Source organism: Triticum aestivum, chromosome 3D, assembly GCF_018294505.1.
Source record: "Triticum aestivum cultivar Chinese Spring chromosome 3D, IWGSC CS RefSeq v2.1, whole genome shotgun sequence".
Lineage (NCBI taxonomy): Eukaryota > Viridiplantae > Streptophyta > Magnoliopsida > Poales > Poaceae > Triticum > Triticum aestivum.
In genome coordinates this window covers 164,876,275-164,892,422 of record NC_057802.1, presented here as the reverse complement: position 1 = coordinate 164,892,422, position 16,148 = coordinate 164,876,275, and the positions used below count along the sequence as shown (strand labels likewise).

Below are 16,148 nucleotides of genomic sequence, written 5' to 3'. Positions count from 1 at the left end.
GTGAATACATAGACAAACAGAGTGTCACTAGTATGCCTCTATTAGACTAGCTCGTTAATCAAAGATGGTTATGTTTCCTAGCCATAGACATGAGTTGTCATTTGATTAACGAGATCACCTCATTAGGAGAATGACGTGATTGACATGACCCATTACGTTAGCTTAGCACCCGATCGTTTAGTATGTTGCTATTGCTTTCTTCATGACTTATACATGTTCCTATGACTATGAGATTATGCAACTCCCGTTTACCGGAGGAACACTTTGTGTGCTACCAAACGTCACAACGTAAATGGGTGATTATAAAGGTGCTCTACAGGTGTCTCCAAAGGTACTTGTTGGGTTGGCGTATTTCGAGATTAGGATTTGTCACTCCGATTGTCGGAGAGGTATCTCTGGGCCCACTCGGTAATGCACATCACTATAAGCCTTGCAAGCATTGTGACTAATGAGTTAGTTGCGGGATGATGTATTACGGAACGAGTAAAGAGACTTGCCGGTAACGAGATTGAACTAGGTATCGAGATACCGACGATCGAATCTCGGGCAAGTAACATACCGATGACAAAGGGAACAACGTATGTTGTTATGCGGTCTGACCGATAAAGATCTTCGTAGAATATGTGGGAGCCAATATGGGCATCCAGGTCCCGCTATTGGTTATTGACCGGAGACGTGTCTCGGTCATGTCTACATAGTTCTCGAACCCGTAGGGTCCGCACGCTTAAAGTTACGATGACAGTTTTATTATGAGTTTATGTATGTTGATGTACCGAAGGAGTTCGGAGTCCCGGATGAGATCGGGGACATGACGAGGAGTCTCGAAATGGTCGAGACGTAAAGATCGATATATTGGACGACTATATTCGGACTTCGGAAAGGTTCCGAGTGATTCGGGTATTTTTCGGAGTACCGGAGAGTTACGGGAATACGTATTGGGCCTTATTGGGCCATACGGGAAAGAAGAAAAGGGCCTCAAGGGTGGCCGCACCCCTCCCCTTGGTCTGGTCCGAATTGGACTAGGGAAGGGGGGCGCCCCCTTCCTTCCTTCTCTTTTTCCCTTCCTCTTTTCCTATTCCATATGGGAGGTGGAATCCTACTAGGACTAGGGAGTCCTAGTAGGACTCCACACTTGGTGCGCCCCCTCCTAGGGCCGGCCTCCTCCTCCCTTGCTCCTTTATATACGGGGGCAGGGGGGCACCCCAGAGACACAACAATTGATCCTTGAGATCTCTTAGCCGTGTGCGGTGCCCCCTCCACCATATTACACCTCGATAATACCGTTGCGGAGCTTAGGCGAAGCCCTGCGTCGGTGGAACATCATCATCGTCACCACGCCGTCGTGCTGACGAAACTCTCCCTCAACACTCGGCTGGATCGGAGTTCGAGGGACGTCATCGAGCTGAACGTGTGTAGAACTCGGAGGTGCCGTACGTTCGGTACTTGATCGGTCGGATCGTGAAGACGTACGACTACATCAACCGCGTTGTGATAACGCTTCCGCTGTCGGTCTACGAGGGTACGTGGACAACACTCTCCCCTCTCGTTGCTATGCATCACCATGATCTTGCGTGTGCGTAGGAATTTTTTTGAAATTACTACGTTCCCCAACAGTGGCATCCGAGCCTGGTTTTATGCGTTGATGCTATGCACGAGTAGAACACAAGTGAGTTGTGGGCGATATAAGTCATACTGCTTACCAGCATGTCATACTTTGGTTCAGCGGTATTGTGAGATGAAGCGGCCCGGACCGACATTACGCGTACGCTTACGCGAGACTGGTTTCACCGTTGCGAGCACTCGTTGCTTAAAGGTGACTGGCGGGTGTCTGTCTCTCTCACTTTAGTTGAACCGAGTGTGGCTACGCCCGGTCCTTGCGAAGGTTAAAACAGCACCAACTTGACAAACTATCGTTGTGGTTTTGATGCGTAGGTAAGAACGGTTCTTGCTAAGCCCGTAGCAGCCACGTAAAACTTGCAACAACAAAGTAGAGGACGTCTAACTTGTTTTTGCAGGGCATGTTGTGATGTGATATGGTCAAGACATGATGTGATATAATTTGTTGTATGAGATGATCATGTTTTGTAACCGAGTTATCGGCAACTGGCAGGAGCCATATGGTTGTCGTTTTATTGTATGCAATGCAATCGCCATGTAATGCTTTACTTTATCACTAAGCGGTAGCGATAGTCGTAGAAGCATAAGATTGACGAGACGACAACGATGCTACGATGGAGATCAAGGTGTCGCGCCGGTGACGATGGTGATCATGACGGTGCTTCGGAGATGGAGATCACAAGCACGGTGCTTCGGAGATGGAGATCACAAGCACAAGATGATGATGGCCATATCATATCACTTATATTGATTGCATGTGATGTTAATCCTTTATGCATCTTATCTTGCTTTGTTTGACGGTAGCATTATAAGATGATCCTTCACTAAATTATCAAAGTATAAGTGTTCTCCCTGAGTATGCACCGTTGCGAAAGTTCTTCGTGCTGAGACACCACGTGATGATCGGGTGTGATAGGCTCTACGTTCAAATACAACGGGTGCAAAACAGTTGCACACGCGGAATACTCAGGTTAAACTTGACGAGCCTAGCATATAACAGATATGGCCTCGGAACACGGAGACCGAAAGGTCGAGCGTGAATCATATAGTAGATATGATCAACATAGTGATGTTCACCGTTGAAACTACTCCATCTCACGTGATGATCGGACATGGTTTAGTTGATATGGATCACGTGATCACTTAGAGGATTAGAGGGATGTCTATCTAAGTGGGAGTTCTTAAGTAATATGATTAATTGAACTTAAATTTATCATGAACTTAGTCCTGATAGTATTTTGCAAATTATGTTGTAGATCAATAGCTCGCGTTGTTGCTTCCCTGTGTTTATTTTTGATATGTTCCTAGAGAAAAATTATGTTGAAAGATGTTAGTAGCAAAGATGCGGATTGGATCCGTGATCTGAGGATTATCCTCATTGCTGCACAGAAAAATTATGTCCTTGATGCACCGCTAGGTGACAGACCTATTGCAGGAGCAGATGCAGACGTTATGAACGTTTGGCTAGCTCAATATGATGACTACTTGATAGTTTAGTGCACCATGCTTAACGGCTTAGAATCGGGACTTCAAAGACGTTTTGAACGTCATGGACCATATGAGATGTTCCAGGAGTTGAAGTTAATATTTCAAGCAAATACCCGAGTTGAGAGATATGAAGTCTCCAACAAGTTCTATAGCTAAAAGATGGAGGAGAATCGCTCAACTAGTGAGCATGTGCTCAGATTGTCTGGGTACTACAATCGCTTGAATCAAGTGGGAGTTAATCTTCCAGATAAAATAGTGATTGACAGAATTCTCTAGTCACCATCACCAAGTTAGTAGAACTTCGTGATGAACTATAGTATGCAAGGGATGACGAAAGTAATTCCCGAGCTCTTCGTGATGCTGAAATCGACGAAGGTAGAAATCAAGAAAGAGCATCAAGTGTTGATGGTTAACAAGACCACTAGTTTCAAGAAAAGGGCAAAGGGATAGAAGGGGAACTTCAAAAGAACGGCAAGCAAGTTGCTACTCAAGTGAAGAAGCCCAAGTCTGTACCTAAGCCTGAGACTAAGTGCTTCTACTGCAAAGGGACTGGTCACTGGAAGCGGAACTGCCCCAAGTATTTGGTGGATAAGAAGGATGGCAAAGTGAACAAAGGTATATTGGATATACATGTTATTGATGTGTACTTACTAGTGTTTATAGCAACCCCTCGGTATTTGATACTGGTTCAGTTGCTAAGAGTAGTAACTCGAAAACGGGAGTTGCAGAATAAACAGAGACTAGTAAAAGGCGAGGTGACGATGTGTGTTGGAAGTAGTTCCAAGATTGATATGATCATCATCGCACACTCCCTGTACTTTCGGGATTAGTGTTGAAACTAAATAAGTGTTATTTGGTGTTTGCGTTGAGCATGAATATGATTTGATCATGTTTATTGCAATACGGTTATTCATTTAAGTTAGAGAACCATTGTTGTTCTGTTTACATGAATAAAACCTTCTATGGTCATACACACCAATGAAAATGGTTTGTTGGATCTCGATCGTAGTAATACACATATTCATAATATTGAAGCCAAAAGATGCAAAGTTAATAATGATAGTGCAACTTATTTGTGGCACTGCCGTTTAGGTCATATTGGTGTAAAGCGCATGAAGAAACTCCATACTGATGGGATTTTGGAATCACTTGATTATGAATCACTTGATGCTTGCGAACCGTGCCTCATGGGCAAGATGACTAAAACGCCGTTCTCCGGAACTATGGAGAGAGCAACAGATTTGTTGAAAGTCATACATATAGATGTATGTGGTCCAATGAGTATTGAGGCTCGTGGCGGATATCATTATTTTCTGACCTTCACAGATGATTTGAGCAGATATGGGTATATCTACTTGATGAAACATAAGTCTGAAGCATTTGAAAAGTTCAAAGAATTTCAGAGTGAAGTAGAAAATCATCGTGACGAGAAAATAAGGTTTCTATGATTTGATCGCGGAGACAAATATTTGAGTTACGAGTTTGGTCTTCAATTAAAACAATGTGGAATAGTTTCACAAATTCACGCCACCTGGAACACCACAGCATAATGGTGTGTCCGAACGTCATAAACGTACTTTATTGGATATAGTGCAATCTATGATGTCTCTTACCAATTTACCACTATCGTTTTGGGGTTATGCATTAGAGACAGCTACATTCACGTTAAATAGGGCACCATCAAAATCCGTTGAGACGACGCCTTATGAACTGTGGTTTGGCAAGAAACCAAAGTTGTCGTTTCTTAAAGTTTGGGGTTGCGATGCTTATGTGAAAAAGTTTCATCCTGATAAGCTCAAACCCAAATCGGAGAAATGTGTCTTCATAGGATACCCAAAGGAGACAGTTGGGTACACCTTCTATCACAGATCCGAAGGCAAGACATTCGTTACTAAGAATGGATCCTTTCTAGAGAAGGAGTTTCTCTCGAAAGAAGTGAGTGGGAGGAAAGTAGAACTTGATGAGGTAACTGTACCTGCTCCCTTATTGGAAAGTAGTTCATCACAGAAATCTGTTCCTGTGACTCCTACACCAATTAGTGAGGAAGTTAATGATGATGATCATGTAACTGCAGATCAAGTTACTACCAAACCTTGTAGGTAAACCAGAGTAAGATCCGCACCAGAGTGGTACGGTAATCCTGTTCTGAAGGTTATGTTACTAGACCATGACGAACCTACGAACTATGAAGAAGCAATGGTGAGCCCAGATTCTGCAAAATGGCTTGAGGCCATGAAATCTGAGATGAGATCCATGTATGAAGAACAAAGTATGGACTTTGATTGACTTGCCCAATGATCGGCGAGCCATTGAGATTAAATGGATCTTCAAGAGGAAGATGGATGCTGATAGTAGTGTCACTATCTACAAAGCTAGAATTGTCGCAAAAAGGTTTTCGACAAGTTCAAGATGTTGACTACGATGAGAGTTTCTCACGTATCTATGCTTAAGTCTGTCTGAATCATGTTAGCAATTGCCGCATTTTATGAAATATGGCAAATGGATAAACAAAACTGCATTCCTTAATGGATTTATTAAAGAAGAGTTGTATATGATGCAACCAGAAAGTTTTGTCAATCCTAAAGGTGCTAACAAAATATGCAAGCTCTAGCGATCCATCTATGGACTGGTGCAAGCATCTCGGAGTTGGAATATACACTTTGATAAGTTGATCAAAGGATATAGTTTTATACAGACTTGCGGTGAAGCCTGTATTTACAAGAAAGTGAGTGGGAGCACTACAGCATTTCTGATAAGTATATGTGAATGACATATTGTTGATCGGAAATAATGTAGAATTATTCTGCAAAGCATAAAGGAGTGTTTGAAAGGAGTTTTTCAAAGAAAGACCTCGGTGAAGCTGCTTACATATTGAGCATCAAGATCTATAGAGATAGATCAAGACGCTTGATAAGTTTTTTCAATGAGTACATACCTTAACAAGATTTTGAAGTAGTTCAAAATAGAACAGTCAAAGAAAGAGTTCTTGCCTGTGTTACAAGGTGTGAAATTGAGTAAAACTCAAAGCCCGACCACGGCAGAAGATAGAAAAAGAATGAAAGTCATTCCCTATGCCTTGGCCATAGGTTCTATAAAGTATGCCATGCTATGTACCAGATCTATTGTATACCCTACACTGATTTTGGCAAGGGAGTACAATAGTGATCTAGGAGTAGATCACTGGACAGCGGTCAAAATTATCCTTAGTGGAATAAGGATATGTTTCTCGATTATGGAAGTGACAAAAGGTTCGTCGTAAAAGGTTACGTCGATGCAAGTTTTGAAACTAAATCTGGATGACTCTAAGTCTCGGTCTAGATACATATTGAAAGTGGGAGCAATTAGCTAGAGTAGCTCCGTGCAGAGCATTGTAGACATAGAAATTTGCAAAATACTTACGGATCTGAATGTGACAGACCCATTGACTAAAATTATCTCACAATCAAAACATGATCACACCTTAGTACTTTTTGGGTGTTAATCACATAGCGATGTGAACTAGATTATTGACTCTAGTAAACCCTTTGAGTGTTGGTCACATAGAGATGTGAACTATGGGTGTTAATCACATGGTGATGTGAATTTTTGATGTTAAATCACATGGCGATGTGAACTAGATTATTGACTCTAGTGCAAGTGGGAGACTGAAGAAAATATGCCCTAGAGGCAATAATAAAGTATTATTTATTTCCTTATATCATGATAAATGTTTATTATTCATGCTAGAATTGTATTAACCGGAAACATAATACATGTGTGAATACATAGACAAACAGAGTGTCACTAGTATGCCTCTACTAGACTAGCTCGTTAATCAAAGATGGTTATGTTTCCTAGCCATAGACATGAGTTGTCATTTGATTAACGAGATCACCTCATTAGGAGAATGACGTGATTGACATGACCCATTACGTTAGCTTAGCACCCGATCGTTTAGTATGTTGCTATTGCTTTCTTCATGACTTATACATGTTCCTATGACTATGAGATTATGCAACTCCCGTTTACCGGAGGAACACTTTGTGTGCTACCAAACGTCACAACGTAAATGGGTGATTATAAAGGTGCTCTACAGGTGTCTCCAAAGGTACTTGTTGGGTTGGCGTATTTCGAGATTAGGATTTGTCACTCCGATTGTCGGAGAGGTATCTCTGGGCCCACTCGGTAATGCACATCACTATAAGCCTTGCAAGCATTGTGACTAATGAGTTAGTTGTGGGATGATGTATTACGGAACGAGTAAAGAGACTTTCCGGTAACGAGATTGAACTAGGTATCGAGATACCGACGATCGAATCTCGGGTAAGTAACATACCGATGACAAAGGGAACAACGTATGTTGTTATGCGGTCTGACCGATAAAGATCTTCGTAGAATATGTGGGAGCCAATATGGGCATCCAGGTCCCGCTATTGGTTATTGACCGGAGACATGTCTCGGTCATGTCTACATAGTTCTCGACCCGTAGGGTCCGCACGCTTAAAGTTACGATGACAGTTTATTATGAGTTTATGTATGTTGATGTACCGAAGGAGTTCGGAGTCCTGGATGAGATCGGGGATATGACGAGGAGTCTCGAAATGGTCGAGACGTAAAGATCGATATATTGGACGACTATATTCGGACTTCGGAAAGGTTCCGAGTGATTCGGGTATTTTTCGGAGTACCGGAGAGTTACGGGAATACGTATTGGGCCTTATTGGGCCATACGGGAAAGAAGAAAAAGGGCCTCAAGGGTGGCCGCACCCCTCCCCTTGTCTGGTCCGAATTGGACTAGGGAAGGGGGGCGCCCCCTTCCTTCCTTCTCTTTTTCCCTTCCTCTTTTCCTATTCCATATGGGAGGTGGAATCCTACTAGGACTAGGGAGTCCTAGTAGGACTCCACACTTGGTGCGCCCCCTCCTAGGGCCGGCCTCCTCCTCCCTTGCTCCTTTATATACGGGGGCAGGGGCACCCCAGAGACACAACAATTGATCCTTGAGATCTGTTAGGCGTGTGCGGTGCCCCCCTCCACCATATTACACCTCGATAATACCGTCGCGGAGCTTAGGCGAAGCCCTGCGTCGGTGGAACATCATCATCGTCACCACGCCGTCGTGCTGACGAAACTCTCCCTCAACACTCGGCTGGATCGGAGTTCGAGGGACGTCATCGAGCTGAACGTGTGTAGAACTCGGAGGTGCCGTACGTTCGGTACTTGATCGGTCGGATCGTGAAGACGTACGACTACATCAACCGCGTTGTGATAACGCTTCCGCTGTCGGTCTACGAGGGTACGTGGACAACACTCTCCCCTCTCGTTGCTATGGATCACCATGATCTTGCGTGTGCGTAGGATTTTTTTTTGAAATTACTACGTTCCCCAACAATAACAAGGTAGTATTTAAAACCCGAAACACTTGCAATGGGAGAGGTCCATAAATCACAATGTATTAATTCAAAGGGATAAGTGCTACAAGAACTAGAGGAACTAAAGGGAAGACGCACATGTTTGCCTAATTGACAAGACTCGCAAAACACAGAATTATGATATTTTCTATTACATGGTATGGTAAATTCACTAAGCATAGAAGCTAAGACGGCGGGGTTGGGATGGCCCAAGCGACGATGCCAGAGATCGACGGAGGCCAGCATGGATGTTGGAGGGGTGGCGGCAGGAACTCCATTAAGAGAATAAAGATCACCGGAGCTATTGAAGCGAGCGATCTCGGCCTTGGTCAGGTAATCCTTCACAGATAAACCAAAAGGGTCAAATTCAGCCGAAACTAGATTGTCGCAAGTAAATTGGCGAACAGAGATAAGATTTTTAATGAGGGCAGGTGCAACTAGAACATCGCGAAGTAAAAGAGGTTTGGTGGAAGAGGGAAGTTGAGCCTGACCAACACAATATATAGGAATAGATGATCCATCTCCAAGGATAATGGAAGGGAAAGGAGATTTAGTACAAGAAGATAACCAATTACTAGATGCAGACATATGACTAGAGGCCCCTGAATCAAAGATCCAATCCGTACCTGAGTTTCCTTGTGCAGCAAAGTTATTCATGGCCTGGAGAAAGGCAGCTTGATCCCAGCTCGGCATCGCAGGTGAGGGTGGCGTCGGAAGCGGTGCCGGCGGATACGATGGTGAAGGCAGTAGGGCCGGCTGGGGAGTGTAGTAGGCATTGGCCAGCTGTGGTGGGGGTGGCGTCGGGAGCAGGGCCGGCTGAGGTGTGTAGTAGGCGCCGCCGTCGGTGCTGTAATGACCATAAGGAGCATACGTCGGGGCGGCGTGATAGGCATTGGCCGGCTGTCGGGGGTTGAGAACCCTGGGAGCACCAGTAGGCGGCCGAAGGCCGGGTTGCCAGGCACCTGAGTATGCCGGCGGAGCACCGAGGGTGGACGGAGCGGACCAGGGCATGGGCCATGCTTGAACAAGCCCCGTCCAAGGATCATGAGGAGGACGCCATGCAACCGCAGATGGAGCACTGGTGGGTGATGCAGGACTCGGTGCTGGTGATGTCGTAGGCGGAACCGAACGAGTCGACGGCGGCCTGTAGATAGGGTTTTTGTCGCGGTAGTTCGGACTAGGACGCCAGCCTGGGGGCGGTTCAACAGATGACGATGCGGACGGCCCGGCGGCAGGAGCCGGCCTGGAAGGCGGCGCTGGTGTAGACGACAGAGGAGGACGAGCCGCAGCATGAAAGACCTTGGGGCGAGAGTCCTTTCGAGCTTGTGTTTCCGCCACGAGTTGTAGCAAGGAACGAACTTCAGCGAAGGTAGGAGGGGGCCGTATGATCGGTATGAACGAGGCTTGCTTGTCAAAGTCTTCGCTGAGGCCGCCGCCGACGATATTGATTAGCTGTGAGTCGCTAACTGTATCGCCGAGTTCGCGGAGCTTATCACCAATGGTCTTAACGCGCTGGCAGAACAGGTTCACCGGGGCGTCTCCTTGCACCATATTGCGAAGCTCGGTGTGGAGAGCGTTTTTCCGAGCGTCGGTGTTGCTTTGGAAGAGCTGACGGAGGGAGTGCCAGATGTTGGCAGCGGTGGCGCCATCGTGATCGAGCATGTTGAAGATCTCGGTGGTGATGCGGGTGTAGAACCACTGGACGATCGCGAGATCGTCTTTCAACCATTGCGGATCGTCGGGGCGGGGAAGATAGTTGGCGGCGACATGCGAGCGCAGGTTGCAGCGGCCGAGGTGGAGATCGAAGAGATGTCTCCAATGGTAGTACTTGTGGGCGGCGAGATCAAGAACTATGGGGATGTAGGGGCTGACGTCGGAGATTGTGTCAGCAAGAGATATTGGTGCGGCGAGGATGGGTGCAGGGTAGTTTTGTGGAGCTATGGCGAGGGCCGAGAGAGAAGCGACCGCGGCGTTGGCAGCCTTGGCGATGAGTGCGGCCCGGCGCTCAAAGTAGCCGGGCGGCGGCGGCGGCGGTGGCGTTGGCGGAGCCATACCCTAAACCCTGGGACCGGTATCTGATACCATGAAAGCTGAATAAAACTGTTGCTTATTGATGATTTGGTGCGGCATACAAGAGTATATAAGAGGGTACAAACCGACTTGAGGTAGGGGTACAAAACTGACTTGGACTAGAAGTCGTATACCATAATGACTACTCTAACAGCCGTAATGCTGGCCGCTCACCGCCCATGGCGGTGCCGCCGCCACCGCCGCCGTCGCGACGAGGAGTAGAGCAACGGCGCGGAGAGGCCTCAGGCAAATTTGACAAATTTGACCTGTGGACGAAATCAAATCACAGAATGAACTGCCCGTGAAACTATTTCACGTGGCTGACTTTTTTATGTGACGCCCGACACGAAGGCGCCACACTACATTGTGCAACGCCTCACAGATAGGCGCTACACGCCTGACCAGCGTTGCACCTCAGACTGCCTAAAAATTGCTAAGTCATTGTGCAGAGCCTAAGAGCTAGGCGCTGCACTGTATAGTGTGACGCCTAGCTCTCAGTCGCTGCACTAGTGGTTGCACTACAAAATGAAGCAACATTAGTGCAACGGCTAGAAGCTAGGCGCTATACTGTATAGTGTGGCGCCTAACTCTCAGGCGCTGCACACTGACTTAGTAATTTTTGGATCACACGGGTGCGACGCTGGCCAGGCGTGTAGCACCTATCTGTGAGGCGTTGCACAGTATAGTGTGGCGCCTTCGTGTCGGGCGTCACACAAAAAGGTCAGCCGCGTGAAATAGTTTCACGGACAGTTCATTCTGTGATTTGATTTCGTCCATAGGTCAAATTTATCAATTTTGCCGAGGCCTCATCGGTTGTGCGTTGCTGTCTTCTCCGTTGTCCGCGCGAAGGGGTGTGGCATGTACGGACGAGGTTTGATGTGATCTGTCCGGGCTCTCGTGAAAAACGGATGTACAGTACGCTGCACCCGTGCTCGTAGGCCCACCTACAGCCGTCCAATTTCTTTTCCTTTATTCAACGGGTCGATGGACAAACGTTTCGGTCGACTTGCAAGCTAGGAACTCCAACGTTGGCCGTTTGGAGGTGAGCTCGAGTCATCAGCCATGTGGTCATTGGCAGCCAGCCGAATCCACTGCATCGATGCCGCCAGCCTCCTCGTCCTCCTCTTTGGCTACGAGGTCGTCAGACATCTATGCATGCTCGACTTTGCAGTAGATGATCTCCTCTTCCTCCTCCTTCCCCGAGCTCGATCTTCGCAACCGCAATGTGAGCCGCGCGCCGGCCCTCAGCGACACACTTCTGCCGCGATGAGGGCGCCTTACTCTGGCGTGAGCTTCTTGTACCATGTGACCTTCTCGCGGACCATGGCAATGGCAGACGGGGTCTTGGGTTTGTGATGATTGATGGGTTCCGTGTCGAGCTTAGTTCCGGGCGACAGAAGGATAGGAAGAGGGAGGGGGATTCCGGCAGCTAGAGTTTTGGGATCGCCAAGGTCCTTTTGATAGCCCAGGAAGGCTCCTCTACGGAGCTCTGATATCGCACCATGAATGCAGGCATGCGGAGTGGTGAGCTTCAGTGCGGACTAGTGAAAAACGTGTACTTCAGATGGGATTTTAGTTGGATCTGGGGTGTCGAAGTTCGGCGTGACAGATGTGCAGACTCCCTACTCCACCCCTCGATTTTGGGCCATAGTGGGAGATTTTAGCCCACGTTGGAGGCCTAAAAGTGACCGAACCGTTCTGTTCTAACATTTGATGGCCAAGTAGGGGTTTGGATTCGAGATGCCTTTACACCTCTTCTTTGAAAATCCTATTTTATAACACAGTACAGACGTAATCGCTCATACATGCGCGCATACACTCATTCCTATGAACACACACACGCACACCCTATTCATATGAACATCTTCGAGAGACTGAACCGTCATATCATCTTGAGTTTACGAAGTCCTGGTGGGCTGGGGATACCACTGTCCTTGGATGGTTAGAGGGACACTGGTATCCCCAGGTTTCTGGAAGTGAACATTTCTAATTCTAATTGCATGTGACACATGAAGATGTAATAGGATTTTTAAGCAAATCACTGTCCCTCTAATCATTGTTGGTAGGCTAGTATTGGTGCTTTCATCTGTCGGTCGCTGCATACTACTTGAACTAAAACCACAACGAGTAATCTGAAACGGAGGGAGTAGCTTTGTATCCTGGGCATATCCAAATGCCCCTATAATAACTCTATCCTAATTTCAATGAAATGCTGCATCATGCAGTCTTTTCGTCAAAAAATAATAATAATCGAGGGGCACTCACCCATCGCAGCTTGCACGCCAACTGATCCTTGATGTCTAGCCATGGGCATCGAGGATCAGTTCATTTGGAACCTGTCCACCTCAGGACAGTACTTGGTGTGCTCGGCGTACAATGAGTTACTTGCTGGCACGATCAAAGCCACCACTTACACTGCAATATGGGATCGGTGGGTGCCCCTTAATTGCAATTTTTTTGCATGGCTTGCTAAGGGCATTATATACTCCCTCCGTTTCTAAATATAAGTCTTCGTAGAGATTCTACTAGATGGACTACATACGGAGCAAAATGGATGAATCTAGACTTAAAATGCATCTATATACATCCGTATGTGGTTCATAGTGGAATCTCTACAAAGATTTATATTTAGGAATGGAGGGAGTACTTGGCTAAAAAGAATAGGGGATGCAGCTCTTTATTTCTGAAAGAAGTTATGCACAGAACTGCACACTTGATGTAGAGATTGCTGGGTATTCTCTTGGACTCTTTAACATTTTTGTCTTACACTACTGGAAATTTCGTATACGCGGGTGTCATGGTCTTCGTTGAGAGCCAAACCACAAGCACTCGGCAAAGTAAGAGACGCCAAGAGTGACTCTCAGCAAAGGGAGTATCTCGGCAAACACATGATAATGCCGAGAGTAGGCCTCGGCAAAAAGGCAACACTCGGCAAAGGCACTATTTGCCGAGGGCCAAGTGGACACCACACGGCAAAGTTTTGCTAGGTGGCACATCCGGCGCCGGATAACGGCACGATCACGGTTGCAACTCTTTACCGAGAGTGGCTCTCGGCAAAGATTTAGTCCCACCTCGCCTACCGACAAGCAGACAGACCTATTTAAATAGTTCAATACTCCAATCGCATTAAGCTTCGCTCTTCATTATTAAGAATACATATTGTCACTATGAATCTTCATGTTCCGGACAGATAAAATTCATATTGATAGTCTGTATTCTAAAGAATGGATGTTGGCGTTTTTTACGAATTTATCCAACCACACCTGTACCGAGAGCAGCTCTCGGTAGAGGACAATTATCGAGAGGAACTCTTGATAAAGGAACGGTTGCCGAGAGTAGATCTCGGTAAAGATAAGGCTACCATCAAACTTTAGTCCCACCTCGCCTAGAGACAAGCAACATGACCTGTTTAAATAGTGGGATAGTCCAGATGCAGTAAGCTTCGGTATTCATTACACCCTTATTAAGGAGATGAACTATCACTTTGAATCTTCACCTGTTTCGGGCGGAGAAGATTCAAGGTGATAGACTATCTTCTTAATGGTGGATGCTGGTGTGTTTTTTATTAATTCAACTATTATTTTCCCCTGAGGCCGCTTGTAAACCGCACCGTCTCCGAGCTAGTCTCTGGGTATAGAGAGGGAACATGTCCGGTTTGTGCAGGAAGTGCGGGTCCTGTTGCTCCGTTGGCCTCGAAACTTCTCGTGCTCTAAAAGGGGGCAACCGCATGACACGTGCCACGCCCCCGCATTTTTCGGGCACGCGTGCAATATTCGAGAAATTTATTACTCTGCTAGGGTTTCATCGCCGGAAATTGTAGATCAGCAAGGCGGCACATGAAATCATGCCCGGACATCCATTCCCAAATCACACATTTTCAGATTTGAAAATTTCTGGCTAGTACACAATGATTTCCAAGAGGTGGTCAAAAACCTTTGGACACAAGAAGTGAGAGAAGGAGATAGTGCAAAGTTATTGCTACAAAGTTCAAAAGATTGAGAAGAGGGCTTAAGAACTAGGCTAGGAATATCTCAGACCTCAAGAAGATTATTGAAAACACCAACTTCCTAATTCTTTGTTTTTGACTATATTGAAGAGGCCAGAGACCTTACCACTGTAGAAGCTAATGGAAGAAGAATTCTGAAAGCTCAGCTTGAGAACATTTTGAAGCACCAGAGATTATACCTGAAACAGAGGGCTACCATCAGAAAAATTAAGGTAGGTGAAGCCAACACAAAATATTTTCAAGCTAAGGCCACCATCAAACACAGGAACAATTGTATTGCTATGTTAAGACATGAAAATGATCTTGAGCATCACAACCACCAGACAAAGGCAACTATACTATATAGGGCTTTCAAAGAGAGACTGGGTCAACTGTCTACACTCAAAACCCTTTACTGTTGCAACATCTCCTCTCATCAGAGGAAAACCTAGAGGAGCTTGAGGTGCCATTTACCAAAACAGAGATAGATCAAGTGGTTCACAACATGCCTACAGATAACTAACCTGGAACTGATGAATTTAATGCCACATCTTGAAAGCGTGCTGGCCTACCATTGCCCCTGATTTCTACAGATTGATTGAAGATTTTTGCTGTGGAAAGTGAACCTTCAAAGCATCAACTACTCCTTCATCACCTTGATCCCCAAAACAGACCCAGCATCCACTCCTGCTGATTTCAGACCCATATCCCTACTCAACTGCACTCCCAAAATCATCACTAAACTACTAGCAAACAGGCTGTAGAAAGTGATACTGAAACTGGTCCACAGAAATCAATATGGCTTCCTCAATAATAGGTGTATCCAGGATTGTCTAGCTTGGTCTTATGAACATATACATCAATGCCATCAATCCAGGAAAGAGATTATTCTTCTCAATTGGATTTTGAAAAATCTTTTGACATGATCAACCATGATACAATAATTGAGATTCTGCAAGCTAAAGGTTTTGGTGCCAGGTGGATTAATAGGATCAAAATGATTTATGGCACTAGTTTCTCCTCAATTCTTCTGAATGGCATTCGAGGGAAACAATTTCTCTGCAAGAAAGGGGTCAGACAAGGAGATCAACTTTCACCCCAAATTTTTGTTCTAGCAGCAGATCTTCTTCAAACCATGTTCAATGAGGCCATGCAACATTCCATGATCAGCTCCCCTATCCTTCATACAACTTGCCCAGATTACCCCATCATTCACTGTGCTGATGATACAATCCTTGTGGTTAATGCTGATCTTGGTCAGTTGAACCATATTAAGAATTTGCTCCTGCACTATGCTGCCTATACTGGACTCAAGGTTAACTATGCTAAATCCATGATTTCCATCAACACTCCTCCTGATAAGATGAATGCTCTCTCTGCCATCCTTGGATGCAAAATTGGCACTCTTCCCCATACCTATCTGGGTTTCCACTATGGATGAGCAAGCCTAAAATTGTGGACTTTGTGCCCATGATGAAGAGAATTGAAAGTAGACTGTTAAGTTGCTCCACCTTACTATCCACCGGAGACAAACTTACTTTGATCAAATCAGTCTTCGCCAACATGCCTATTTATTTCATGTGCTCACTGGTGTTACCCAA

General features: G+C 45.8%; 1 protein-coding gene across 1 annotated transcript in view; it reads right to left on the bottom strand.

Moving 5' to 3' along the window:
* Nucleotides 1–11,626, bottom strand: part of LOC123076226 (beta-glucosidase 1-like) — a 33,220-nt gene extending 21,594 nt beyond the window's left edge. The window contains exons 1-2 of the mRNA XM_044498593.1: nucleotides 11,590–11,626; nucleotides 10,715–10,828 (exon numbers count right to left, since the gene is read on the bottom strand). Of these exons, the coding sequence (XP_044354528.1) occupies nucleotides 10,715–10,828; nucleotides 11,590–11,626 (151 nt within the window). The remainder of the gene's footprint in view (nucleotides 1–10,714; nucleotides 10,829–11,589) is intronic.
* Between the last annotated feature and the right edge of the window lie 4,522 nt (nucleotides 11,627–16,148).